Source organism: Poeciliopsis prolifica, unplaced genomic scaffold (assembly GCF_027474105.1).
Source record: "Poeciliopsis prolifica strain line A6 unplaced genomic scaffold, Auburn_PproV2 SCAFFOLD002, whole genome shotgun sequence".
Taxonomy (NCBI): Eukaryota; Metazoa; Chordata; class Actinopteri; order Cyprinodontiformes; family Poeciliidae; genus Poeciliopsis; species Poeciliopsis prolifica.
The window spans coordinates 24,802,704-24,830,677 of NW_026562377.1; the positions used below are offsets into that span (position 1 = coordinate 24,802,704).

The 27,974-nt window shown below is 42.1% G+C and overlaps 4 protein-coding genes and 1 long non-coding RNA gene across 6 annotated transcripts; 3 read left to right on the forward strand and 2 right to left on the reverse strand.

Annotated features, from left to right (window-relative positions):
• Positions 1–58: 58 nt before the first annotated feature.
• agxta (alanine--glyoxylate and serine--pyruvate aminotransferase a) lies at positions 59–4,108 on the forward strand. 2 transcript variants are annotated; one of them, XM_055060869.1, is made up of 11 exons: positions 59–568; positions 839–1,031; positions 1,842–1,906; positions 1,999–2,099; positions 2,176–2,246; positions 2,367–2,451; positions 2,529–2,627; positions 2,708–2,777; positions 3,429–3,524; positions 3,599–3,727; positions 3,815–4,108. In XM_055060869.1, exons 1-11 carry the CDS (start codon positions 410–412, stop codon positions 3,920–3,922), a joined length of 1,176 nt encoding a protein of 391 aa, XP_054916844.1. In that variant the 5' UTR covers positions 59–409; the 3' UTR covers positions 3,923–4,108. The 2 variants fall into 2 exon arrangements, with proteins under 2 accessions (XP_054916844.1, XP_054916851.1); XM_055060876.1 differs by lacking the exon at positions 59–568 and adding an exon at positions 1,619–1,703 and having other exon boundaries at positions 875–1,031.
• Positions 4,109–4,214: 106 nt separating this feature from the next.
• Positions 4,215–7,186, forward strand: dtymk (deoxythymidylate kinase (thymidylate kinase)). Its single transcript, XM_055060896.1, has 5 exons — positions 4,215–5,270; positions 5,376–5,484; positions 6,553–6,643; positions 6,727–6,924; positions 7,003–7,186. The coding sequence occupies exons 1-5, from the start codon at positions 5,141–5,143 to the stop codon at positions 7,111–7,113; spliced, it is 639 nt and encodes a 212-aa protein (XP_054916871.1). The 5' UTR covers positions 4,215–5,140; the 3' UTR covers positions 7,114–7,186.
• Positions 7,187–7,525: 339 nt separating this feature from the next.
• Positions 7,526–15,155, reverse strand: atg4b (autophagy related 4B, cysteine peptidase). Its single transcript, XM_055060884.1, has 13 exons — positions 15,058–15,155; positions 13,104–13,205; positions 12,938–13,009; positions 12,762–12,860; positions 12,145–12,246; positions 11,992–12,064; positions 10,831–10,910; positions 10,336–10,523; positions 9,739–9,817; positions 9,434–9,579; positions 9,283–9,339; positions 8,369–8,462; positions 7,526–8,264 (listed from the first exon to the last, which is right to left on the reverse strand). Exons 1-13 carry the CDS (start codon positions 15,065–15,067, stop codon positions 8,191–8,193), a joined length of 1,176 nt encoding a protein of 391 aa, XP_054916859.1. The 5' UTR covers positions 15,068–15,155; the 3' UTR covers positions 7,526–8,190.
• A 1,397-nt stretch (positions 15,156–16,552) lies between these two features.
• Positions 16,553–27,784, reverse strand: boka (BCL2 family apoptosis regulator BOK a). Its single transcript, XM_055060904.1, is given in 6 exon segments — positions 16,553–18,005; positions 20,130–20,155; positions 20,158–20,292; positions 23,787–23,915; positions 26,491–27,555; positions 27,638–27,784. Coding segments are annotated over 5 exon segments (630 nt in total). The 5' UTR covers positions 26,705–27,555; positions 27,638–27,784; the 3' UTR covers positions 16,553–17,879.
• On the forward strand, positions 24,689–25,424 carry LOC129379952 (uncharacterized). The gene is made up of 2 exons (XR_008608262.1): positions 24,689–24,811; positions 24,925–25,424. It is a non-coding gene; the product is annotated as an uncharacterized LOC129379952 (long non-coding RNA).
• Positions 27,785–27,974: the final 190 nt, after the last annotated feature.

The following is a 27,974-nucleotide window of genomic DNA, read 5'->3' on the forward strand; positions in this document are numbered from 1 at the left end:
TCGAGCTTGAAGTAAGAAAAAAAAACTGGTTGGGCTGCTAATATGGTGTAAATATAAAACTAGAGTCACGTATGTTGTAGTTTTCAAAAAATAAAAAATAAAAAGAAAAGGCATTTAAAATGAAGAGTACAGGAAATAAACAGTTAATTTTGAAAGGCTGTAAGCCTGGTAGGTAATTATTAACAAACAGCAGCTTGTTTGGTGATGTCCTTATCACTGGAATAGGAAAGTACATGTTGTCAGAGTTGGGTCAGTTGACAGAAGATGAAAAGGGTAAATACTGTGACAGACGTTTGACCCGAGGACTTCACTGGTCAGTGGGAGGGGTGTGTCTGGCTGAGGGAATACTTCACCTCCGTCCCTTACGTCTCTTTCATCTTTTCTGCTCTGCTCGTCTTGCCGTAAAGTCATGTCGCCCGTCTCCATGCCTCCACCACAATGCCTGAAGAAACGAATGGTTGTTCCTCACCGTTACATGTTTGGACCAGGACCTTCCAATGTTCCTCGACGCATTCTGGAAGCCGGAGCCAAGCCGGTTATTGGACACATGCACCCGGAGATATTTGAGGTAAGTCAGCAAGTTTAACTCCCATCATGTTGTCTATGCAGGGGAAGATCAACACACAGCCATGGATTTCAGGATTGCAGGCTACGTAACTCTGTCTATCAAGACTGACAGACAGATGGCTTTCCTGATCCTGAATTTATGAACCACCCCAACTTTTGCTAACCCTCCTTTTTTGACCTTGGATTGTAGGCAATGCGTTTCAGTTGGACCCTCAATGAACAAAGACACAATATTGACATTTCACCTACAGAAGTTTAATTTTAATTGCAGATCATGAGTGACATCAAGAGTGGAATCCAATACCTGTTCCAAACACAGAACAGGACAACTTTTGCCGTGAGTGGCACTGGCCACACTGCAATGGAGTGTGCCATCTTCAACACAGTGGAGTCTGGGGAAAGCGTGCTGGTAGCGGTCAATGGTATCTGGGGAGAGCGGGCAGCCGATATGGGGGAGAGGGTTGGTAAGTCACTGAAAAGCTTCCTGATAGAAATAAAGATATTTTATATTTGCATTGGCAGACATATATCTAAATTTGGAGATAAAGCCTATTGGCTTGGAATATAGTCAGAACCATGCTCTGTTGGTCTGGTACAAACCAGATTCTTACTCTAAGCTTTGCTTTGTAAAAAAAGATTTGGACTCTTGGTTATTAATAAATTATTGTTTGCTGTAGGTGTGGACTGTTAAGTTTTAAATGATTGGATCGGATTTTACCCAATAACTAACGCTTGATGGTAACACAGCTCCTCAAACTGTGAAGGAAGCTACGCTATGAAGCTTACCAGAAACCACATGCACTGTAAACAACCCCATGAGAAGTAGGACCACAACATCTTTGCCAACTATGAAATGTCTTAAACATTTCTTTTGCTCAGACTTTAATAACTCAATATTTGTAGGTGTGGCCAACAAGGACTGAATGACTTTGTTCATTTCCTCCGGTGCTGTTGCCAAACTTCAACCGTAGGGAAACTACAATTTTAAAAAAACGTGTAAAAACTCAAAATCATTGTTCACAACCCCTCCTTCTTTTTGCTGGTTGGCCAGGATGCAATACCTCCTGAGAAATCCAGGTCAATGGGACAAATCCCAGCTGGAGCACTGAAGGGAGATGACAGTCAAGATGGATTGCGTGGGTTTCACTTTGGTTCACACTTTATTACTCCAAACATTTGTTCTTTCTGCTCAAAAAAAAAAAGAAATTGTGGAACAGGTTAAAAACATGTACATATATTTTGGAGTGGATCCAAAAACAGCCTCTATCCAACAGGTGCAAAAGTAAAAACCATTGTGGCGCCCCCTGGTGGCTACTTGACCAATGCAGAGATTGAGAAGGTATTGCCACATATCGCTGTAGTGATCAGACTAAACAAAGCAAACTCTCCTGCTGCTACAACTAATGCAGTTATTGTATGATCTCATCGCAGGCTTTATCAGAACACAGACCGGTTCTGTTCTTCCTCGCGCATGGAGAGTCTTCCACAGGAGTCCTGCATCCTTTAGATGGCATTGGCGACTTGTGCCATAAGTAAGACCTGCTGCTGCAGGATGTTCTCAATGTAGGACATGAGTTGATTTCAGATGTCTGCTGATTTGTTCCCCAGGTATAACTGCCTTTTCCTTGTTGATTCTGTGGCGTCAATAGGAGGCGCTCCTCTCTACATGGACCAGCAAGGTTTAGCGCTCATTATGTCGTCCATGTAGAGCAAATGAACTCTTGAATTAATCTCCTTGGTGTGGCATAATGATCTTTACAGAAAATTAAAGATGCTTTTGCCAATGACTGTATATGCAGGGATCGACATTTTGTATACCGGCTCGCAAAAGGTTCTGAATGCCCCTCCTGGTACAGCACCCATCTCATTCAGCGAGAGAGCGTGGTGAGAATATGTTGTGTTCTGCATATGCAAACGTGCAATGGGAAAACGTGTACTGAAAGGAGGAAAATTGTTCGCAGCCAAAAAGTGTTCAGTCGCACAACAAAACCTGTGTCGTTCTTCTTGGATTTGAGTTGGCTTTCAAACTACTGGGGATGTGATGACAAGCCAGCGAGAATGTAAGACACCTACGATTGAAGGCGACACAAGAGAAAATCCCACTTTGCAAAGTTCTGTCCTCTTTCTGTCTTCTCTGCAGATACCACCACACAGCACCGGTCACCGCCTTGTACTCCCTGAGGGAGAGCCTGGCTGTGCTTGCTGATGAGGTGGGGCATGAGTTGGAAGCAGCTCAGTAATTACTTGTGAATCTTCTGTTATACTTTTTTTTTTTTTAAAGCCAACAATAGGTAAAAAATTTTGCCAGGTTATTAGCACTTTGTCCTGATACAGTTAGGGACAAAGTTCTGTCTCACAGAGTCCCAGGATGAATTTTACAGCACTTTGCCAAAGTACTAACGCTTTATGAATTGATTTATTTACATTTTGTCATTCAGTGGATTTTATTTGGCTTTTATGTCACAAACCAACACACAGCAAGGAACAGTTGTGGAAGGCTAGGAAAAGGATGCAGTGCTTTCAACATTTGTACAAATGCGGTGTGCATTTGAGTTGATGCTTTGTAGCGGCGTCTCCCAAGGCAACTGTGATAGAGTGGTTGTTTTGCAATCTGAAGATCGATTCCAGGTTCTTCCTGCCATGACAGTGTGCTCCTGGGCAAGGCATTTGAACTCAGGTTGTCAGTGGTCAGTGTAGCTATGAAATGTGCATAGTAGTAATTGGAGTGGACCAATTACCATAAACATTGGAAAATGCAGTTACAATGTTATTTGGTGTCCTGAGATACGGTGAGGTGATTATTCTCTTCGGATGAATACTCAGCTGATTCCCATCATCTTTTTAATGGCTTTTCATGTAAGGGTCTGGAGAAATCCTGGGACAGACATCAGAAGGTGGCAGAGTATTTCCACGCTGGCCTGGAGAGCCTGGGTCTCAAACTTTTTGTCAAAGAAAAGGTGAAGCAGAGAAGCTGTCGTAAAACACGTGGCCATTGACGGCTCTGGGTTAACTCATGAACTGTTCGTTACAGCATGCAAGACTTCCCACAGTCACCACAATCGTCGCTCCTCATGGATACGACTGGAAAGAGATCACAGCCTTCATCATGAAAACACACAGCTTAGAGATTTCTGGAGGATTGGGGCCGTCGGTTGGTTTGGTATGAGAAACTGACACGTTCCGTCAAGCGCAGCCTGGTTGTGTTCGTGTGAATTAAGTGTGTTGGTGTTGTTCCCCGTCCTCTCAGGTGTTGCGTGTGGGACTGATGGGATGCAACAGCAGTAAAGCGAATGTTGACATGGTGCTGGCAGCACTAAAAGATGCCCTGAAACACTGCCACCGGAGCAAAGTGTGAGATGATGGCAGCAAGTTTTACTACAGCTCAAAAAATAAAATGTGGAAAATAAATATTGTTCCCTTTATGTGTCTGTATGTGTTGCGATACACTGTCATTTATGCCAGAATTGTTATGTTTGAAACATTGTAATTTCTATTTCTATTTCAAGTAAATTAATAAAAATTTGTTTGCGTTTTAAAAATGTACGGGTGAGGAAATGCTTTTTATTGAAGTTAATCTACATAGCAAATTTTAAAACTTCAACAATGACCAAAATGCCAAAAGAGACATTTGAAAAAAATAAATAAACGACTGCAAATCAATAAACTTTATTTACCGTTATGTGCAATTTATGTGGACCGGTTCATAAAATACAACATGACCAAAAAGACATAAGTCCAATTTGTATTCAGAGTAGAATAAACAGGAAATCCACTACAAACTGAATGACTTAGGTTGACATCAAATAGACTTGTCAAAACAAAATGAAACATGGACAGCACGCCTTCCTTCAATTCGAGAAGTAAGACTGCTTGGATGGGGACCAAAGCAGAATTATATTTGGGGGCCCTACATGCAGTTTAAAACGTCAGCATCACCAACATCGCCATCTTTGTTGCTTTGCACACAGTGTGTTTAACAGAACATGCTTGAGTCAACACAGAATTCCTTAAATTCGCCGGATGACAGAATATGACTTTACAATATCTAAACAAATAAATAAATAAAAGTACTTGAGATAAAGAAGTGTAAACCACTGGGATAACATTTCCTTCTATAGTTCAATTGTCTTTCAGTTATTGATCATTGCGTGAAGTGTGACGTCACAACAAGCACAGTCCGCATAATATTCATAAATCACCACAGGAGCATTGAACTTTGACTATGATACAAGTGAAACTTTTGAGAATTTTCTTTGTTAAATCACTTTTTTGGCGCCCCCTGCAGGCTTCGGGGCCCTATGGCGCGGCTTTAGATACAACTTTAAAAGTATCCGTTTAGCTTAGCTCATCATCCAAAAGAAGCGTCGTCATGTCCAAAGCTTCAGCAACAAAGTCAACCACAGCTCTTAAAGCCCCCCCTCCCCTCCAGGACGGGCCCGTCCATAGACATAATAAAATTCTTCTTTATGTCTATGGACCCCCTCTCCGGACGGTGGCGTAGACGAAAAGGAAAAAGAAAAATGACGTCTTTTCCGGTGTTTGTAAATCGCGGGTTCGCTACAAAAATTAAAGAATGGCGTCTAAAAGAGGTGCTCTCATTGTCCTGGAGGGGGTGGACAGAGCCGGGAAGACGACACAGTGCAAGAAGCTGGTCCAGGCGCTGCAGCAGAGCGGCCGGCCGGCAGAGATGATGAGGTTTCCCGGTGAGCAGTTTTAGCATAGTTAGCCTTCAAAGGTAGCCTTAGCATCTCTCGTCAGGGACGGCGCCTCTCCTCGAGTTTCACGTGAACATGGTTGTGTTTCTGCAGACAGGAGCACAACCATTGGGCAGCTCATCAGCGCCTACCTGGAGAAGAAGAGCGACCTGGAGGACCACACGGTGCACCTCCTGTTCTCTGCGAACCGCTGGGAGCTGGTGTAGGACTTTACTGCGGTGCTCTTCTCCTCAGACCTGCTGTCAATAGTTACAACTAACACAGATAATAAACACCGTGAAGCAGTCGTTTAAACAATAAGCCATTTAAAGGCGGACCGGGTGCTTTCTTTCCTTACTGTCAGGAAAGAAAACGTATCATATCTGCCTCCACACAGTCGATACTGCTGCGATCCAGTAGAGGTCGCCATTTCAACACAGCAACTCCGATATAAACATTGTTAGCTGTACCAACGTCATTGCAAAATTTACTTTGCAATTTACTTTGCACTTAGTTATACTTTGCATAACTAAGTCTTTACTTAGTTATGCAAACTAAGTAAAGTTTGCATAACTTTGCATAACTAAGTCTTGAAATTATAAATTAATCTGTACAGTTTAGAGTTGCAGGCACAACATTTAACACAAATTTTAGACCCAGTATTGCATGTGTCTTTTAAAAGAAACATGTTTGCGTAGTTCCACCACATCTTACTACTGTTGCCATTCTGAATCGTGTTTCCATATGGCCTTACAAGTTGTTCCTGGTGTAGTCAGAGTTGCTCCTAATTTCCCTATAATTTGACTTTGGACAGTGCATTAGTTGGTCCTTGTGTCTGGGAAGTTGGTATTTTCTGGTTTTGACCACAACTAGAACATAACCTACTAGTTTATTATCACACCCAGTTATTCATGGAGAATGCCAGCCAGGCTGCAGGAAATAAGTGATGCATTGTTTGTTTTACGGACCCTGATGGAGAATACAACCCAATTTTATTCCCTGGTCCTTTATTAAAAATTCTGTCCTTTTTTTCCCTCTTTAGTTTATTGCTAATATCATTCCTTCCCTCTCTTTCATTTCTTCTCATTTCTGAAACTTGAGTCTGGAAATTTTTAGATTTTGACATGAAACATGAGAAAGAATCTTACACTTACATTATTCTGTTAAAAAAATAAAAACATTCACTATTAGTTTCTGTTGTGAACTGTTAAGATTTAACATACAGAGGAAAATATTCCTCATGTTTTCTCTGAACTGCACGTATGTGATGAATCTTGCATTGAACACACAGGCCTGTAATGAAGAAGAAGCTGGATCAGGGCATCACGCTGGTGGTGGACCGGTACGCCTTCTCCGGAGTCGCCTTCACCAGCGCCAAGCCGGTCAGTGCTCTCTGAAAACCCGCGTCCGTCTGCTGGCGTTTCCATGTGTCTGAAGAGCAGCGGGGGGTCGTTGTCGTCCGCAGGGCTTCTGCCTGGACTGGTGCAAGCGACCCGACGTGGGCCTGCCCAAACCCGACCTGGTCATGTTCCTGCAGCTGAACCCGGCCGAGGCCGCACTTCGAGGTCAGTTCGGCAACGAACGATACGAAACGAGCGCATTCCAGAGATCGGTGCAGGAGAAGTTTGAGGAGCTCATGAAAGATCCGTCTGTCAACTGGCAGGTATGGAGATCATTCGCTGTTGTTGAATGTGGAGATGAAAAAATAAAAAATTCACATTCTTGCTCTTTTTTTTTTTAGGTCATTGATGCCTCCCAGAACGTCGAAGGAGTTCACGCAGACATCAGAACACACAGCCTCAACGCCATCAACGAAACCCAGAACATGCCTCTAGGGGAGCTGTGGAAGTGAGCCTGAGCCGGTCACAATGAATGATACGACGGCATACAAGGGCCATTGTAGACAAAGTTTTTAAAAAGGAAAAAAAAAAATCTTCAGTTTTCTGTAAAATAAAGTCTAAAATTTGATTTGGCTCAAAAACTTTCTAGAAATGTCAAAAGTGGAAAATATTTCCACTTTAGAAACTCAGAACATTTCCAAACCAGGAAAATGTTTGACTGTTTCCAATTGTTTTCTAGAAATTAGATTTTTGTTTTTTACTTTTTCCAACTCAGAAATTGTGAAGTTTCTGAGTTTTTAATTATTTTTTTTTACTATCTACATCGACCATAATATGCCATCTTATAATAACTTCTTTGCACACCGCACACTTTCCCTCTTTCAACATGAGATGTAATATAAATTTTTCTTATGGAGCCAGAAAGAGATAAACAGTTGTGATTTATTTTTAGTCCTCTTACATGTCTCTTGCTCCATCACTTGCCTGCATGTTGTTTTGATTAAATAAATAATTTTCAAACAAACTAGCGTATGCTCTAGACTTGGCAAGGATCCGTTTGCGTCAGCTGCTAACACAAGTCGCCTTTCTGAATTTGGTTTCGTTACAAGCTTGTTACAGACTTCTGATATTAGTGGACAAACTGCGGAAGCCGTAGGCGTCATGAGCCACTGTGGGTCTACTCCACAAAACCATGATGGCTGCTTTTTTTTCTTTTTCTTTTTTAACTTAGGGACTCAGGGAAAGGCACCAGATTCACTTCAGCATAAACATCAAAAGTGTTAAGACTCGAATGGAAACACACGTATGTGAGAGATGTGCGTACAGAATTGATCCTGAGCTCCTGCTACAGCTGCCACCGGGCCGTCTGGATGTCCGGAGGCTGATGAGAAGGAACGCTGCGTCGACTGCCCACGGACCGCGCCACTGGAGCTGGACCAGCTCAACGGGTCTCTTAAGAAATGTTCGTCTCCCTCCCTAACCCACCCCATGCCCGCCTCCCCTCGGGGATTTCTCTTCTGGATCCAGAGAAGAGACCGGAATCTTCCGCCTACTGTTCATAACAGTAAAATAATTGTTCGTTGCGTTCCTCACAGGGACAAGATTTCAAACTCCTCGTCCTCCGAATCGAAGAACCGCTCCAGCCTGTCCGAGTCCGAGAAATCTGTGACAGGGATTTCAGAAAAGAGTGAAACACTTAACTTACGGTATTTTAAAAATGTATATATATAAATACATACATACATGAATAGAATGCAGTTGACTTACCAGGAGTAAGGTTAAGGGTGTCGACGCTGACCATGTGGACAGGCTGGCTGTCTACTAATTCAAACATGGGCAGGCCTCCTTTCTTGCAGGACAACTGGAAGCAATGTCACACAGATGCATCTCAATAAACGACAAAAATCTGAAAAGTTTGTTTGGGTGAAGGATATAAGTAATAATCTTAAGGTTTTCATTTCATTTTGATATTACGCCAGAGTGATAATAATAATAATAATAAAAGAAAAGGGATTTTAAAACCAAAATGTTTGCCTTCTGAAAAGCACATCCATATCTTTGAAGGTCATAAAAAGCACAACGCAAGTTTGATTCACAATTCTGAAAACTGGGACCTGACACTTTTGTCCCCGCTGCTACAAAATAAAAGTAGGACCGTAACGCACCGTTTTCTAAATATGTATTACATAAAATGTTTTATCGTGAAAGCTAAAAAATGTAACTATAAAAGTGTAACCAATTTATTTATATTTTCATATTTTAGAACATAACTAATGCGCAACTACAAAAGAAAAAAAAAACACTGTTTCTAGAAGTATGGAAAATGAACAATGGATAGGCCTGTGTGAAGTTAATTACTTTTTAAAAACATGCTGAGATTTTACATAAGCACTAACAGAGAAAGAAAAATGACAATTTCTTGTTTCATTCATAATCAAACGTTTCCTGTTTGGACCTTTTAAGAGCCACAGAATGATGAATTTGGGGTTTTATTTGCTTTATCCTAAGGTTATCAGCATTAGCAGAAATAAACACTTAACAGATCACTGTCTAATAAGTGGACGTTTTCATTTCTTAATTGAATTAAGTCTCTGGGTGTCTTTAAGACTAAGTTGACTACAGTAAGTTTAAGAAAATATGACCCAAAATCTTGCTTTATGAAACAGCAGAATGAGACGTACCCTGCGTATGCGCATACACCAGTCGTCGAAATCATCCTCCGTTTTGCAGAAGAAACCCTAACAAAACAAAACAAGCAAAACTTGTGAGTTCCACTCCACACGGAGAGTCTCCTCATGGCTGAAGATGCTAACGCTCCCCATGCGGTCTCACCGCCGCGATGGACGGGTCCAGCTCACAGATGTGCATGCGGCAGGGCGGGTGCTGACAGTGGTACGTGTCATCAGGGACCTGGCCGTCTTCGCGCGGCTCCACGGCAGGCTGCGTGGTGTGTGGGTCTAAATAGATGAGCTCCTGACCTGGAGACAAAGAGACGAGTTCACAACCAAAATGGCCTCTTGAGAAACGGTTTCGAAAAGAAGAAAAAAGTCAAATAAAATGTGATGAGTACGAGCTGCTTTTTATTATTATTTTTACAGCTGAGAGAGTTTATTGAACAAACATGAGATCAGACATACCGACATAACCAATGAAGTAATGGGCACTGTTGGGTTTCCCCCCAATAACACCCAGCGACTGAGGCAGCATGAAGCATTGCTGTGAAGAAGACAACAGGGTTGGTCTCACCCCGACTATAGGTGAATTTACCTCAGTGTTTCGCATTGCAGTTTTTAAGGAGACTGGAATTCAAAAATCTGAAAGAGTTTCACTCATTTACTAGCTAGAACAATATATATTCAAGCTATGTGAATACTTTTTAGGGCAAGAACCTTATTCAGGCAGTTTATTATAAACATGTGAGTGATTGACAGCGCTAAGACCCGCCTCCTAGCTCTGATTGGTTGTTTCTAGTTAGCACTGGGAGAAGACGAAGGAGCTTGATCTTTTCATAGATTATTTCTGATAGCATACTGCTACAAAATGGTGACAGTTTCAACAAATATGTAAAATGAGTTACATGGTACAGCTTGAATTAAAATAAACAATAAATCTGAAAACAAAATTAAATTCAAATTTAAGAGCTTGTTTCAAAAATCACCTGCGTATTTTTTTTTTGTCCTGCAACACCTGTAATATAACGGGGAGGACACCTCCTGGCTGTGGAGGTTTCTGACCTTGAGCGTTTCGATGTAGGCCTCATTGATATCACTCAGGCCCAGCCTGAGAGGAATGAGCAGGACCAGCGGCCTCCACAGAGCCGTCTCCTCCTCGGCCAGGGCGCACGCTCCCTCCAGGCAGCCGTTCACCTCCCCCTCTCCTGCTGCTTCACCTGCTTGGTCCAGCCACGGCATGCAAAGACGCTCTGCAGGGAGGACGACAGGAAAAAAGACAGAATTCCTCAAATGACATGAAGCCTAATTCTCAACTCAGAATTAGGCTTGGAGATCGCCGAGTGTGTTATGAACGGCAAAGTCAGATTTGGTGTAAACGCATCATTTTCATTGCATTTAGAAGTTTTACTCTCTATTAAATACATCCCGAACTGGCTGCCGTTCTGTGTAAACAATTTGAGCAAAGTCCATCGTATTCAAACTGGAGTGCTATTTAAAGAGCCTCCGCTGACGAAACACTGAGCTGCAAAACACACGCGCACACACAGCTGCACTCACTGATCTCCTCGATGATCACAGTGTTGTCCATCGCCACGTGCACAACTAATCTGCTCCACGTATCAAACACAGCCAGCTTCCTGAAAGAAAAACCCCACAAATTATAGTTTCTATCCCGAACGGAACAGAAACTTTGAGCTTCCATTTAACATTGTTGTTCAGTCATTCTGTGGCTTCCTGTGTTTTATTCTTGCACTTGAGCTTAGGAATAAAATAAAGAAAGACATATGACATTCTGTAAGAGTGAAGTGAAAATCGCATGTCTTTTAAGCAAAGGTGCAATTTGTGCAAACTGCATAAATTTACATAAATTTAAGCAACTGACTAAGAGATATTATCAGATTTTTTCTTAAGTTAAAGAGATTATGGTTTAACTCCTTTTAACTTACGTTACTTCGTATAGGTTGGCGAGAGAAGGGAGCCAGTGGCGGAGACAAACGTTGTCCAGGCAATCAACGATAAAATTATGTTTACCCATAATTTTACACAAAAAAACAAGCTAGCTAGCCAACAGGGGTATATTAGCAGCTGGTTAGTTGCAGAACCAGGCCTGCTGCAAAACAAATTTTCCTGGATGATAAACAGTTCCAGAAATTATTGTCAGAAACAATAATGTTTTTGTCTTAAAACCACTTTCAAATAATAAAATGTTAATACAAGTCCAGCCTTTCAACAACTAAAAAGTTAAATTTGTACAGAACTCTGCACACTGGAACTGGAAGACATTTAAAAGATCTTTAGTAAAATACAACAATAAAATAAATAAAAAATAAACAAAAATACATACAAAAAGACATTAATAACTCCGATTATGAAGCCTTTGTAAACAAAATTGCACCTAAAAAAACTATTAATCGTCAGTATTGCGACAGGCTTACGTAGAACAGTAAGGGAGTCTGCACACAAAACTTTTGCCTGACAGAAAAGTCATACAAGCAAAAAAAAAAACCCCAAAAAAAACATGAAACGAAAAAAGACATCAAATATATGAGATTTAATAGTCATGCCATGACAAAATTAAAGACCTGTGATTGACATATAGAAGGGCAACTTACTTCTTGTTTTTAAAACGAATGTAAGACACTTTAAAGACTTAATTGTAGATGTATGAATCTAGCACCTTTTAAGAACCCCATGATAAAGATAGGTATCAGTACTCACTTCAGAACCTGGGCGACCGTGTTAGGCCCATACCACTGTCCAATAGGCTTCCCCTCTCCGACACCCATCTGGGCTGCAGCATTCAGGAACAAGAACACAATTTGATGAGCGCATTGTTGATCTGGTCAGAGGCGTCCGACTATTGCTACTCACCGATTTGATGGATGGAATAATAGCTGTCTTTTTTGTCGATGAAGGCGTTGAGAATACTGATGTACTCTTCTCTTTGTTTCTGCTCTCTGGCCCAAATCCAGTCTGAAAACAAACACACCAGTTATCACGTCGGCCCCCCAGCAAGCCCTGCTTGGTACAGTCTTACCAGTTTATTATTTATTTTACGTTATATCTGAACTTAAAACGTCACATAATGAATCATATGAAAGACACTTCGTTGCAGTTTATTTTTACACGCTTGATCAAGAGAGTCAAGCTGTTGTTTTTGTTGTTCAGTTTATCATTATTTTACATCGGCTTTTATGCTCATAATTGCACATGAATTGCAAATTAAAGTTGTTTTTGCATGTTTGACCAAGCTTGTGTAGCTATTGGTGCATTTGAAAGTGCCGTACTGGTGCAGTTATCACATTACATTTTATGTTTTCCAAAAAAAAAAAAAAAAAAAAAGAAAAAACATTTTTCATCAAGTCAGCACTGTTCTTCTGTATTTTATCGGTTTTGCCTTATACTGAACATCAGATATCGGTATCAGTGCATCCCTGCGCAACATTAAACTCTGCGTCCTACTTTGCTGCGTGACAATTGTGCCTCACCTCTGCCTAAGTGCCTGCACATCAAGGCCTCTCCGAGAATCATCTGGCCGCACCGCAACATACATCCCCATCCCGTGTCCGACGTTGGCCCGGTCCCTCCTGGAACACAATCGCCCTCTAATGGTCAGTAGAAGCATAACAGAGACGAGGTGGAGTTCAACATTCAGCCAACTCACCGATGGGCGGGAAGTTTTTTCTGTACGTGAACCACAGCCGAGACGTGATGTCGGACAGAATCTCGTCTTTCTCTAGATTCGAAAAAACAGTAAAAAATACACACTTGCTGGTCTGATTTCAGTGACAGAAAATGATAGGAGGAGAAAACCATGGAAAGAGATCCACCTGTAAGTGCATTGTATTCTTTCCCCAAGATCCACACGGGCTCCGAGGTCTCAGGAAAATCTTCAAACTCTCCAAAGCGAAGTGTGTCGTATGTCAATGTGGCTACAAACAAACAAGCATACAAAAAAGAAGAAGGTTATAATGACACTGTTAATGTGCTGTGCATTATGCTGCTGGATGATATGAGACAGGAAGTTAAATGGTGTGTCCATTAGCTTGCCTGATCAGAACCCTGGTAACTTCCACGATGTTTGTTTTTACACAGGAAGCTTTAAGTTAAAAAAACCCAAACATCTACAACTTTGAATTAATACGGCTTACATTAAATACGCAGCAACAAGCCAGGATGCAGTCTACTTTCAGACTCTCGCAATTAATTTCAAATTGAAAAAATGTCAGAGTCTGAAGTCAAACTCGGTTCTGTTTATTGATTTAGCTCCACTTCGCTGATCCAACCGAGAGAGTAAATTCATTAATAAGGCTTCGCAATTCATGTTCCCATCAATATTAATGACGACAAATATGGATAGTACATTTAAAATTAGCCTGAAGGTCAAAAGCAAACAACAACAGATAAAAATAACGTACAAGTTGAAAACATGTCCTCTGAGTCAGAGGACATGTCTCAGAGGACTCAGAGGACATGTCTATCATTATCTGTGTCTGCAGACTTGTCACAACTTGCAGTGGGGCGAAAAGTCAAAGTTGACTTCGAATTGGTAGGTCTTAAAAGCTACCAACTCGAAGTCTCTTTAAAGTCAAACTGGATTTAGTTTTCATCACCTTTTAAACATATAAAAAAGTAATCACCAAACAGGCTCATGATGAGCCAACAAAGTCATGTCCACCAGGCAGTACAGCCTACAGCAAGGTACATTATACTGTATTATTTATTGTGAATCAGCTCATTTCAAGCAGAATCAGGCTCAAATACGGAAACCAAGTGAATGAAGCAGGAAATCAAATGACCTCTGAAATGGATCATGGGGGGAAACTCTGGCTTAAACATGTCAGGAGTGATTCTAAGGCAACCTTAATGCTTTAAAATCGATGTTGTAAACTATCGAAACCTGCTTATCTGACACAAAGCTTATTGCTGCCTTTGTGTGATGTCATCAAACTGAAAACAGAGCAGAATGGTCTGGATTCTCCAGCAGGCTGAAAAAAAAAACCCCTGTGTATTTCATGAAACCACAGAGGAAAACCACAGCTCATCAAATCAACCGCATTTTTTAAATGTCAGTGTACATTAATGAGTCCAAACCAGCCGTCACTGAACAGCATCTGTAAAGATGATCCTACGTTTGGTAGCACAGTCTGTTAAAAAGAAATCATCGCTGTTGACTTGGAGCTGAACTCCCATAAAGTTTTGAAGGTTTTCTGCTGGTAAAGATTGCGACATGGAGGTAAAGCAGCTCTATCTATCGGTGGGAGATCCGAGGCAATCAGCGGTCACAAGAGGAGGAAATGAAGCTAGGAGTCAGACTAGCCTTCAGCGTTTTTCCTGCTAATTGTAACAAAATACCTGCTGAGATGTTGGCGCATCAACTGAGATGCTCGCCTTGGGCGTAACACGGTGTCTACGTAAGCGGCCAAACAAAAGAAAGTAGAGAAACTTATTAAGCAGAAAACTTTGCAGCAACACATGACACTGCTACAGGTGACAACAAGGCGTCGTGACTTGAGTTTATAAAGCGACGCAGCGAGCTGTCAACGCGAAGATTTACAGCTAATTTACCAGTGATAGTAGGCTAACGTGAGTTAGCTTTAGTCATCACTTTAGCTGGCTAACGTCACCGAGGCTACAAAGCTCGGCTAGCTTTCTCCAGTAATGACGAGGCAAAAAGAGAAATATATCCATGTATGGGATGATAATATCGAGAGTACTTCTACTGCTAATACGGGCTGTTAGTGAAAGAAAAATAACACTAATTTTCTAAAAAATATTGCCTACCTGCATCCATCCCGACGGTCTTCACCCTATCTTGTTTGTTGTTCTCTGCACTCAGACCCGCTGGACCAATGGGAGGAAAGTACCACTGCGGAATTCCAAAGGAGGCGGGACTTTTCCCCCAGCATCCAATAAAAACCGTCAAAGACAAATCAGCGTTCTCTGCAGAACACAATGGGGCGTTTAGGGGGTTTGAGGGGGGATGGGGGGCAGAAGAAGTGGGCGAACGCCCTCTAACGGTCTGTATGTGTAAATTCAGTCACGGACGCAATTGTGAAGTAACGCAGAAGTTATTCCTGCGTCATCTGAATGTTGTAACAGAAGCCCTCTTTGTGGGAGTCAAGCTGACGACATTTTCGTCCACAAAGAGTTATTTTATCGGTCGTTTTCCTTACCAATGCTTTTACATGATTAGAAAAGAATAATTTAATTGAATTTTGAGTTGCAGGGAATTAGGATGTCTGTTGGTCTACAACCCATTGAATCATAATTAAATTGTGAAGACATTTGTTTTTAGAACAACAAACGCCTCAGAATTTTTTCTCTTTTTTTCCCTGTATAGCTTTAAAGCGCTCACGCTTATTCTTAAGAGAAATTTAGAGACAAATTAACATTTGGCGCATATTTTTGGCCTGAAGAGGGAAGCCGGAGTACCAGGAGAGAACCCGCCCAGGGAGGAGAACCTGCAAACTCAATGCAGAAAATCTCCAAGTTGAGATTCATACCCTGATGGCAATAACAACCTTGCTGCTGTGTTGCCCAGTGGAGTAGAGCCATAGTTAATTTGAAAATAAAGCTTTTAGCAAAGGCAGTTAAAATAACTGAACCAAATAATGACAAACACTGTAAAAAAATAAAGAAAGAAAGAAACTGCATATTTCTCATATTAAACGAAATATTTCATGGTTTAGGTCAGTTTCCATTCCCAAAATATGTTCCATTCTCTTAATGGCAGAATATGCACTGAAATTACCATAAGCAAAAACAGAAAGACCAAATGATGCAATGACTTTGTAAGCTTCTGATAGGCCAATTAGAGAAACACCTGTGGCTGGGCCACAGATACCTCGAACTCACTGAAAAATCTTAAAAACTCTGGATCTCTGCAAGTCTGGTTCAGCCTGAGCTGCACTTCCTAGACAATGTGGGTGAAACAACTATCTACAAGCAAAAATGTCATTAGAATATCCAAATATTGTAATAATATGGAAGGAGATGAGCCTTCGATGAGCCTGATCTTGTCTAAAATTTATGCGTCACCCACAGATCTGAAGCTAAAAACAGCTTCTGAAGATAAATGAAGTTAATTGGTTACTGTATCTTTAAAATAGAGCAAACTGATCAGAAGAAAATGGCTGTGTGGAGTAAACATCGTAAAATAAGTATTAATGCAAGATTGTAGTTACTTTTGCATAGTGAAGAGTAAGAAAAATCTAAAACATCCTCATTTCTACATTAAACTGCAAAGAAAAAAAAAAAGAATCACGTGCAACAAATGTAAAATCAAATTTTTTACCATTTATTACTATTTACAGTTCTGGCAAACATTTATTTAATAGGTTGCTTAACGCTACACACAGCAGTGAAGTTATTCATGGAATAAAATCAATATACAAACTGCATGAGTATCATCACTTAACAGCTCCTTATACAGTGCAGCAACAATAGTGGTAACCATAGAGACGGAGGGAAACTTGCCCGGAAACACCTAACCAGGAACTCGTCCTTAATGTTTCTTAAAGAGCTTCTTTGTTATTTATTTATTTGTTTATTTTAAACTGAAAAGCAGCAGAAAAATAAGAGTCATGAGAAAGCAATGTCAAATTTTCCATGTGAATCAGAGCGTCGCAAAAAGTATTTAACCTCTTTGGATTTTCTCACATCTGCAAACCTTATGGTATTTTACTGGGATCATAAGTGGTAGACAAACCCAACGTTGTTCATGTTTTTGAAATGGAAGGAAATTTACGCATGCTTTATTAACAAAAAAAAAAAAAAAAAGTGTTTTGCATTTGTATTCCACCCACTTTTCAAATTCAATCAGCTGCCTTCAAATTTCACCCAATTAGCAAATAGAGTCCACCTTTGTGTGTAATTTAATCTCAGCATAAACTGAGCTGAAGGCCTCTGATCGAGAGCAACAGTGGAAAAGTATTGAGGAAAACAGCGGTCATGAACGATATCTGGTTTTGGTCTTTCCCCTAAAATTGAAGTAAAATAAGTTACACTGCGTGGTTGTGACATAAAAAAAAATGTGACTCTAAACAGGTTTGAATACTTTTGCAAGGCACTCTTCAGTTTACCCTTGTACGTCATGGCAAAACACATTTTTGAACTGCTTTCCCTCGAATCATTTCAATGTTTTGAACTTTAACCTCTCTAATAATTTCCTCCACACTCTTGTTCAAATAATCGGCCGAGCCTGAAGAGCAAAACTGCCTATTTGTGTTATGAGTACCACCACGATCAGATGTGGTGATCTGTGTTCAACTTAGAATCTCATGAAAAAGTCTTGGTTATTCATTGACGTGAGAAGCATTTACCCTTAATCACCACAAGGTGGCATGCAAGTCCCCCATAAAGGAATACATACAGTGCAGCAGCTTGAGAACAAAAACAAACTTTTTTTTTTCTAAAACAAGAAAGAAAAAAAAAAAATCCCAAAGTGTGATTGTGTAAACTCAATTTAAAAAGCGTGCCCTGACACAAGCAGCGCCAACAATAAATAGACAGGAGATTAGCGGCCCGTCCACCGAGGCTCAGTGCAAAACAGTGTAAACGTTGGCCCCACACGGCGGAGGCTCTCGTGGCGCCGGCGGAGTCTTTCACTTCTCTCTGAGGAGGTACAACACCACGGCCTTCAGGTGATGCCCGAACGCAAAGGCAGCAGACACCAGCCAGTGGGAGTACAGGGTGGGGCCGGTGTTCACCACGCACTTCGTGATGTCCGCCTGTAGGGAGACGGAGATCTTAAGAGACGTTTTGGAGGGAGACGTGGACAGAGGCAGGCGGCACAGACACGATTCACATCAAACATCAGCGAGGAGGATCAGCCAGCTCTGTCAGGATGAAAATAACTTAGAACTTTATGCAGCTCAACGAACAGGACACTGACTTCAAGCACAATCGTCAAACTCTGGCTGCTCATAACGCTTTGGCAAACTAGTCACCCAACATTAGAACCATAATCTTCAGTTTGTTTACTGGAAATTTGCATGTTAGAAACATAACGAGCTTTTTCATGTCATGTCCTTCCACCCCCTGACCTCTGACCTAACTTGCAATACCTTCATGCGATGCTAAAAAGAAATGCAAACAAGAAACATCAAGTGTTTTCACTTAGCATAAGCGCTGCCTCACATTGTCTGATTTCAGATGCCTATGAGTTCGGTGGCGAAAAATTGTATCGTCAGATAATATCTTATGACTTTACGACTAGAAAATACAACTTTTCACCACAATCCCCTCTTTTTATTATCAGGAAAAATGTAATATTTTATATTGACATCAATTTTTTATTTATTCCCACGGTGTTTATGGCTATGGAGCTGATGTTCGGTTTCGAAGGTCTTCGTCTTGTCAGAAACTTTTCCATTCTCGCAGGCTGGAGGTGCAAAGCGGCTTGATGAATTTGACTGGCAGCCAACCAGAAAACGAGCATCAGAAACAGCATTGAGGTCCATCATTTCAAATGAGATTTTATGAAAAAGAAAGACTGACAAACAAAACAGAAATTATGATGAAAAATGCAGGATTAAAAAGAAATGATGGGATTCAGGTTTTTTATTATTATTTTTGCATTAATCCCTCCAACTTCCTGAAGCCACCACAGCGCCCCCTGGCGGCCACCACTTTGAAAAGGGTAATGATGCAGTTTGTTCTCCAATGATCTCTTACAAAACTCTGAGGCGACAAGTGTGGGCCACATTCCACACTTTACTCTCTTTTTTTTTAAACAAATTTTCAGTAATGCTCTTCCTAATGTTGGTCTGTCACTTAAAATCTCAATAAAGTACCATGAGGCTTTTGCCTTGTGACAAAATGTGGAAAAAGTTAAATGCTAACAACTGCTCTATCAAGGCAGCTTACATAACCAGCTTGACAGAGAGCGACATACCGCAGGCAGCACGGCGCAGCATCAGCCCTGACACTAAACACGTCTCCATCCTCAGATCCCCCTCCGCCTCTCTGTGGAAAAACTTTCTGGGTCTGGTTTGGCGCTTCGCTCAAAAATAGGTCGCTCCCTCTTTTTGAGCTTGTGAGGTCAGAGGCACAATACGCCGCTCATCATTTTGTCACACTCCACTTCTCCTCAAAACACCGCAGGCATGCGAGCCGTGGCTCTGAGCAAACAGCCGCCTTTCCAGCCAACGCAGACAGAGGCACGTCGCTGGTCGCTCTTCGCACAACGTGTCTGACTCTGTTGCGAGAACACTGAAATGCACTGGACTATCCCCTCTACACTGTTTATCTACACTTTCCCCTGATTCAAGACTTACGATGCAAAAGCCAGGATTTATATTTATGTCTTTCATTTCCTCTGCAAGCCGCAGTTTAAACATCCATAGTTTTCGATCGATCAGCTGCAGGTGTTAGCTCATATCGACGAGAATACCCAGAAGCAGCTGTGCAAAGAGGAAGTTTGAGGCAGAATCAGCGTGAATGGTTCCAGATGGAAACACTGAAACAGAATGGAACCTGCAAAACAAAGCTGCTGGTGGTTCAGGACATCCTGGAGATCAGAGTATTGCATCAAATAGAAATTGCTCAACGCTTGCAACAGGTGGGTGGGAGTGCAACTGCAAGCACTTTGAGGTGTAGACCTTTTGGAGAATGGCTTTGTAGCAAAAGACCAGCAAAGAAATTGCTTCTTTCCCAATACAGACATGAAAGGACAAACAGTTCTAGCAAAGTGGTGCAAAGTTATCTGGTGCAAAAAAGAAAACAGTCAGCAATAAGCTTTAAAGAAGGAGATGCTTTCTTTTTTTTTAAACTCAGAAATCAGTGTTGGCAGATCGAAGCTTTACCAAATTGTGATCGGTGCGTCTCTTAAAATGGTTGAGGGTTTTCCTTACCCAGCCTCCTCTTTTCTTCAACCAGGGGTCAAACTCTTGCGGACAAACTCCCCCATGCAGTCCACGATGGTGTGAACCATGGCTGGATGACCATGACGCACACAGTCCACTGCCAGGGCTCCCGCCACGGCGTACAAGGAGACCACCTTCCCCCACGTCACTCCTGAGTCACACACACATAGGAGTTAGAGCTCAGAGCAAACTGCAATGAATTATCCCTTGACGGTCCACATTCTAATGTGCAAACATGTTGAGCAATGGCGACCATTTAAGGTTGGAAACCGAACCACGACGTAACAGCTTGAGGGTTCTGGTGAAAGCTACGAGGAGACGGATGGGGGTCTTTTTGCGGTTTTCCAGCTGTGGTACATGCAGACAGAAAGTCTCGCTACATTAGAGAGCAGATCCTTTTACCAGAGCGGCGTTCCTGTCAAAATGCCACCACGCCATTTACAGTCAAAGCTTCAGACTATTTCTGTGGTGTTTATATATCCAAGACAACCAAGCGGAGCCGAAGCTCTTTCCACAGTCTGTCCCTGCCGTCTCTAGAAGCTCCTAAAAGCAGATTGAGTTTCTCTTTATTGCTGGGATCTGGACTTTAACACTGGACTTCAACTCTGCAGAGTTGGATTTTAATTTTCTTTCAAGCCAACAGATGACGAGAGAGGTCCAAGTGAAGCATAAGGTCTTATTTAACGTGACAAGTCACATTTATATTTCATAAGATCTTTTTTTTCTTCTTTCCTTTCGCAACACATTTTTTGTGTGTGTTTGCTGACTTTTACTGAAGTGCTTGTTTTCTACACGACTTTATCTGTTCCTCACATCTTTGTGGGACAATTTTGACCTGAACTTCCTTTAAATGTTGCTTCACTTTATTGAGGTTTGTGGGTATTTCTTCCTGCACAGCTCTCTTAAGTTCTCAGTACAACATTATTGTTCATTAGCTGCTGTGTTTAGGATTATTATCATTCTGCTGGAGGACACAGTTTAGGCCAAGCTTTAGCTAAAATTCAAACGACCTCACATTTGACTCTAGAAAACCTTGAAGGGAATCGTCAACTCACTTGTAAAGGTGCATAGATCCCGCGGCTGCGAGGCAAGCTGCCTTGCTCTGTAGCTCGGTTTGAGTTGTCTGTAACAAAACTGCATTCTGGTTTTTGCACTGGGGCAAAATGTCTCCATACTGTCAAAACGGCCCAAGTTACGGTTTGCGTTCATCCCAGAAAGAAAAGAACTTCTCTGACATTACTGCCGACGTCTTTCCTGCTTGGCTTTTGAGCAATTTCTGGGTTTAAAAGGAGTTTGTATGATGCATGAAAATGTGGATTGGATTATTCTGCACCAGGGGTGTCCAAACCTTTTGCAACACAGGCCAAAAGCATCAACTCAAGAGTACTTGTGTGCTAAGAAAACAAAACAAAACAAAAAAAGTTTAAACTTTATCACAAAAGTTTGGAGAATCTGTTTCCTGCCCAACAATAAACATAAAATATGAACAAATAAAGGCATTTTCTGCAGGAAAGGAAAATGTAAATACAACCAAAACATCAAAAGCTTTTCACGTTTTCCTTGTTTAAAGGAAGTCGACCAGTTTGCTTCTTTACTTCACACTCCATTGAAGAAAACTGGAAAAGTTCATCTGTAAAACATGATTCCTCAGATAGACACTAACAGTTTTACTCTGCATTCTAGTTGTACTTGGAACTGGGAAACTCCGACTGGGAATTCAGAAAAAAAAAATCGACTGGAGCTGCGAGCAACTCCAGCTGCTTGTAAGATGGACTTCATGTTCCAATATGGCCGCTCCTAGCATCAGTGGCATTAAGCTTTGGTGGAAACACGTTTATTTTACGAGATGCATTTGTAAGAGTGCATTTAAAAATCAATTCCATTTATTTATTTATTTCATTAATTCCCTTGAAAATGGCTTTTTAGGATCCAATCATCGAGGGAGGACGCGTACAGCGGCGCTGATATGTTTGAGTCAAGCTCACAGCAGACAGACAGGAAGTAAGGGGGAGCGACTTGGCAAGTTTCCTGAAGGATTCCCCCCCTCGCCCCTCGCAGATAGTCTGTTTTTATCTCTGCTCAACAAATAAGCGCAGCGTGACGTTTGAGACCAAACTCTCGCGGATGAGGCATTTGCGGTCGTGATCTCCAGCTGCTCAGGACTTCCTCTCGACACAATGACTCGTCTGAACCCGTCTGCTGCACGTTTACTGAGTGTTTATGGAAGGACTGGGCCTTCAGTTATGCACCGAATTGAATTTGACCATCACTTATCCTAACAATGCCGGTGTGTCAGGCCCGGAGTCCTGCAGCTTTTAGATGTGCCTCTGCTGCACCAAACCTGAATACAATACTTTCATTCCAGTGTTTTGTGCATGTGGCACATCTACAAAGTGCAGGAACTCGGCCCTTGAGGACTGGAGGTTGACACCTGTGCATTAGAGCGTTCTTGAATAAATACAGCTAATCTCAAATTGGACTCACTGAAAATGGGCCAGACTAACCTGATCCAGTCCAGATAGACTCTGAGCCACCTTTTCAGCTCATCTCTTTGTTTTATCCCTGGAGGAAAAGAAGCCAGCTGGGACTCAGGCCTGAGCTTGTTGGGTGGGGTCCAAACTATCTGCAACAATTGCAGCGTTTTACCCTAATATGGGCCGAAGGTTTTCCACTGAAATTCCTTTCCTGGCAAGGGGTAAAAGAGAGAGAGAGAGAGGGGAGGGGGGGGGGGTGAAATTCCTCTAAATAACAGGGAATCCTGGGTTCAGATGAAAAAATGATCTAACTTTCAAGTGGGTTTTGTTTTACGCAGTGAAAGTTGTGAATCCGTTTTACAACTACTCAAAATACACAATAAGAGAAGTAGAAAGAGTTCCCCATTTGCTCGATATCTTCATTGTGTTTGTCTGACACTCTGAGCTTCCTGCTTCCAAAAGGAGCTTCTCTAATTAGAGAAACATTTCTTCTCCATCACTGCGTTATTGCGATTTTGTGACAAGCGAACAGAAAAGTGGAGGTGAAAAACGGTGCATGGTTTGAAAAATGTGGCATGGATCCATAGTCAAAGTGAAAACTTTGTAGAACCAGCTTTGTTCTGTATTCACAGCTGCAGATCTGCTATACAGCTCTTATAGCTTAATTTGAAATGTTTTTTAGGGACGTATCGATTCAAAAAATTTGGGCCGATATCAATGTATGATACTAATGCAGCTGTTATGGCCAATAACCAATATCAACCATAACAGAGGGGGATTGATAATATCACATTGCCAATTCCCCTCCCCCATAAATACATTCACAAATATAAACATGATCATTAATATTGAACCAGTTTTACTGATCGGACCAATGCTGGTATGTTTAAAAAATAACTAAAATCAGCTGATGCCAATATGTCATGCATCCCTATTCATTTTTTGCTCATTATTTGATTAAAGTTTTTTTTTTTTTTGCAAGATAACTATCCGAGTCAAACTGCATTGTGCCCAATATTGAAGTCACACTTCCACTTCTCAACTGAATTTTAAGTAGGACGTCCAATCAAGACGTAATCCTTTGGCTCCACGGTTATGGCAATAGTGTTTAAAGTTGGCCCATTGTATAAAATCCCAGTGAAACTCACTGTGTAGCAAAAGGAAGACCCACCTGTTGAGAAGACGTCCGCAGCGATAGCCATGAAGGCGTCGGACACCACGCCCTCCACCGCCACCGTGATGTTCAGCTGCCGGGCCACGTTGCGGTAAACGTTGGGACGGAGGTACTCCAACTCGTCACCTGGCCGGAACAGAGCAATCTGAATTCAGTCGGCCCGTCCTCTCACCGCCTGACACACAGGTAACGTTGGATTTCACAACATATGCAGATGATTTTTTTATTTAAGTTGTAAAGTTGTCTTTTTTCAAGTTGTCTTTTTTTTGTAAACATTTACAAGACTGATTTCTTTGTTTTCCCAGTTTTAAATCCCTTTTTTCAGTTTTGAAACTTCTTTTCAGTTTTTCCTTTTGAACAAACTTTATGGTCCCAATTTAGCTCCATATGAATGACTCTGTCACAGACCTGCATCACCAGCCTGTTTCATTATTATACCAACTCAGCTTGGTATAAAACGTAGCCAATGCTGTTGGTCCTGATCCTCTTCACAAACCGTTTCATTTTATTGCTGCCAGATTTTCCTGAAATCGATGGGATTTCTTCACCTCACAGAAAACAAGTAAACAACATTACAGGAGGAAATTGGCTAAAAATAAAGTGGAAAAACACGTTAGTGATCAGTCGCCCAATGGGTTGTCACCAGAGGCGTTCTTTAGGATGAGCCATTTCATCGTGATCAAGCACTGAATCACACAAACTGTAGAGGAAATAGAAAAACTAACCACTGCTCACTGTTCTATGGGAGAGAAAAAATGAGTAAATGGGTTTGCAAGATGAGGAATTGAAATGTATAAGTGTAGTTTGTTCAGGGGATTGCAGTCCATACAGTCTACCTGCTTTAAAGGCAGATTCAGGTGAAGGACTGACTCCAAGACGTCCGTGCAGCTGCAGGCCGAGCCGCCTGGAGCGTCTGAGCGATCAGGTGAGCAGCAGTCGAGGAACATGTGACCGACCGAAGGAAGGACGCCGGGAACACACCTCGGTTAATTATCCACTTCAAGCACGCGGCGAATCAATGTGTATGTTCTCGCCGTTCATCGGCTCACCGTATTCCTCATCCTGCTGAGAGGCTGAGATGACGTATTTACTATGAACGTCGGAGCAGTGCTCATCTCCAACACTTATGTTACAGGCAGAAGAGTGAAGGTGTTTGAAGACGGTTCAAGTTTTCCACCAAAGTCTGATTCCCGGCACTAACCATGATTCACACACGCAAGTGAGTTTCCTGCCCTGAAACGGAGGTGGAGTCATAACGAAAAAATGTAAAGCAACACCTTAACCAGAAACAAACTGGTCCGCTGTGTTTTTGTCTGCATTGGGAAAACGACTCCTGAAGAGAAAGGATTGCATCAAGAGAGAGATTCCCCTGAAGGGGTTTCACTGGAAACTCAACGAAGGAGTTCAGTTGTGTTTCAGTCTGCACATTGATCCACATTGACTGAAACACAACTGGATTCTACTGGACTGTATTCACCAGACCTGCCTACGCCGATGTCGCCCTTTTTCTGTTGATTCTTTGAAAAAGGGGAACGCAACATGAACGATTAGTGTGAAAAAACAACAACATAACAAAACATTGTCCTCTGCGTTTTGCTTCTATTATCTAACTAATAAAAATGTGGTATCTGCTGATCCAGCTGTGGTCATTTTTAGCTTTAATTAACTTAAACTGGACCTTATTTAAGAACAATTAGTGTAAATTTAGGGGAAATCGTTACAAGTCCCTCATCTTGTGACTTTTGTCTCTCTGGTCCAAAAGTGTCTGAGGTGAAAACATGTGAGCTCAGCAACTCAGCAGAGGAAAAACAAACCATCGGTGTGGAGGGGAAGTTTTTTTTTTTTTTGTTTTTGGTTTTTTTTTTTGCAGGTGAGATGAGGTCAGACAGAGGACCAATCGGGGAGCTCAAATTTTATAACCAACGACGATATAAATGATTAGTTGCCTCTGCACATTGATCCAGGTGGCATTTCTTATCTCTGCACCAAAAACCTCTGGGTTATGTTCACACTGGTCACCTGGCGGGACTGGAGTCCAGAACAAGATTTCAAATCAGAAAACGGAACCAGAAGCTCCTCCAGTCGAGTTTGTTCACGTGACAGACAGATGCCTGAAATGGTTTAGTGTTTGTGCGTTTAGACGTGATTGTTCCATTTGACTACTTTTATTCAAAGTGGTGTTTTGCTACATGACGGATTTCAATATGAATGTTGGGGAAAGGAGCGTTTGCAGCTGCAGCGCTCACTCACTGGATCATTTATGTTGTACACTGTCAACATTTATGCTTTGTCTATTTGATAATAAATAGGCAAAGCCAAAATGGCATGATATTTTTATATAGTGCGCTGCTGACATGTTCACTGCATAAACAGGACAATATGAGTTTATAGAAGGACTTTCTGCAGGGTTCAGGTTTGTTGGCTTTTTTCCAAACAACTGAGACTAGATTTCATCTTTTTCCTCTTGCTTTATTTATTTATTTATTTTTGGTGTTATTTTTCTCCACACGCCTATTTCGAGTTTTAATATAGTTTTCTTCCAGAATGAAAGATTGTTGTGAAAAGTTTTCCTAAGCAACTCGGTCCTAATCTAATTTTCAAGGCATAAATATGATCCACCATATTGGATCCAGTTCTATCAGCTGGATTTCTGCAGATGGATCCCGACCCAAAACTTCGGTGGGAAGCGCGACGGACTCACCCAGCCACTGGACCACCAGGGACACCTCCGCCAGCTTCCCTCCCGCCACCGCCACTCCCTGCTCGGGTCTGGACCAGCCGATCCCGGCGCGGTTCAGCCGGGAGTGGATGTAGTCCCTGCACAGCGCCTTGGCCTGGGACACCAGCTCCTTGTCGGTGGGCGACCGGTCGAACACCTCGGCCGCAAACACGGAGGAGCGCCGCAGCATCTCCATGTCCCGAAGCGTCACAGCCGCCGCTCCGCCTGCGCGGCTTCAGCAGATCACCGCTCCGCCGCGCCGCGCCGCCCGCGCCGCGGCTCTCCTGCTGCTATTATCAGATACAGACTTGCGGAGATTATCCCGCAGGACAAACACGCGGATTAGGTTGTGGGTTGATAGCCTGGATGAAGCTAACAGGGACGGTCCAAACCAATCTGAGTTTACAGAGAGAATAAGAAATTATTTTTTTTTTTAAAAAGAAGAAACGGCAGGAAAAAGTTCTGAATTAATCAATGAAGGCGATTTCATATTCAAACACGCTGCACGTGTAAAAAACAAAACAAAAACAAAAACGGAGTCCAACTGTATTATGAAAGAATAATAATGAATTTAAAAAATCTTGTAGCGGAGCAGAGAAGTGAATCTAATGACGGAGTTTTTGTTTTTGTTGGCTTTAAGCTGGGGAGCAGGAGCCAAAAAAATAAAACAACAACAAATTTAATAAATAAATAAATAAAAATGCTTGCCTGTTCGCAGACTGACGGGCTTTCCTTCTAAGGGCAGTTATTGTGGAGACCAAAGGCGGAGAGAAGCAGCAACTGTAAGCCCCGCCCATCCGAACCTCCACACACACGCGCACACGCACGCGCGCACGCACACACACCCACCCACACACAAACTCGTTGATCATCGACTAGCTTTATGACAGGTGGAGGCCACTCACTGTTAGTTTCCCTTTTGCCTAATAAGATTTAAGTTTCTGCTTCCTGATCAGGGCCTTTCATAATTTTCTCCTCCACTTTGTTGCAGTTTTCTTTCAGAGTCCTCGACTGCATGGGTTGCAGTCAGTCTCACGTTTTCTCCACCTGGGTCAATATCATAACAGTTAGCCGCTTTATCCCAGTGTCACTGGATTCCACATGAAGCGGTGCAGCCATCTGCACTGACCTCGTTGTCCAAGACTCAGCTAATGAGGTTTTCGTGCAGCCTCATCGTTTGGAAGGACAACATGCTCCAGTCTGGCTGTGATTGCATCCACACCCTCTTCACGCCGCAGCAGAAACCTGTTGGAGCAGGTCCTCTCCCTGGCAGCACTGCTGCTTCTGGGGGAAAGCCACTTCCTCCGGCTCGCCGCTGTCAGGACATGCCAGAGGAATGCCCTGCTTTTGTTTACGAGTCGCTGACATCAGATGCGGAGCAGCCCTGACAGTCCAATGGGGGCAAAGTTCAGCTGTAACTGGAAGATCATTCACAGAAGAATATCTTATGGTGGATGCAGCAGCAG

What these genes read in the sequence shown, in the direction of transcription:
- atg4b (XM_055060884.1), bottom strand. An exon ending in TTATTCCATCCATCAAATCG is followed by an intron (nt 12,065 to 12,144) that starts GTGAGTAGCAAT and finishes TGAATGCTGCAG; the next exon opens with CCCAGATGGGTGTCGGAGAG. An exon ending in TGGACCCGTCCATCGCGGCG is followed by an intron (nt 9,340 to 9,433) that starts GTGAGACCGCAT and finishes TTGTTTTGTTAG; the next exon opens with GGTTTCTTCTGCAAAACGGA.
- agxta (XM_055060869.1), top strand. Translation starts at nt 410, where the DNA reads ATGTCGCCCGTCTCCATGCCTCCACCACAATGCCTGAAGAAACGAATG. An exon ending in CGATATGGGGGAGAGGGTTG is followed by an intron (nt 1,032 to 1,841) that starts GTAAGTCACTGA and finishes TCTATCCAACAG; the next exon opens with GTGCAAAAGTAAAAACCATT. An exon ending in AACTTTTTGTCAAAGAAAAG is followed by an intron (nt 3,525 to 3,598) that starts GTGAAGCAGAGA and finishes TGTTCGTTACAG; the next exon opens with CATGCAAGACTTCCCACAGT.
- dtymk (XM_055060896.1), top strand. Translation starts at nt 5,141, where the DNA reads ATGGCGTCTAAAAGAGGTGCTCTCATTGTCCTGGAGGGGGTGGACAGA. An exon ending in AGAGATGATGAGGTTTCCCG is followed by an intron (nt 5,271 to 5,375) that starts GTGAGCAGTTTT and finishes GTGTTTCTGCAG; the next exon opens with ACAGGAGCACAACCATTGGG. An exon ending in GCGAACCGCTGGGAGCTGGT is followed by an intron (nt 5,485 to 6,552) that starts GTAGGACTTTAC and finishes TTGAACACACAG; the next exon opens with GCCTGTAATGAAGAAGAAGC.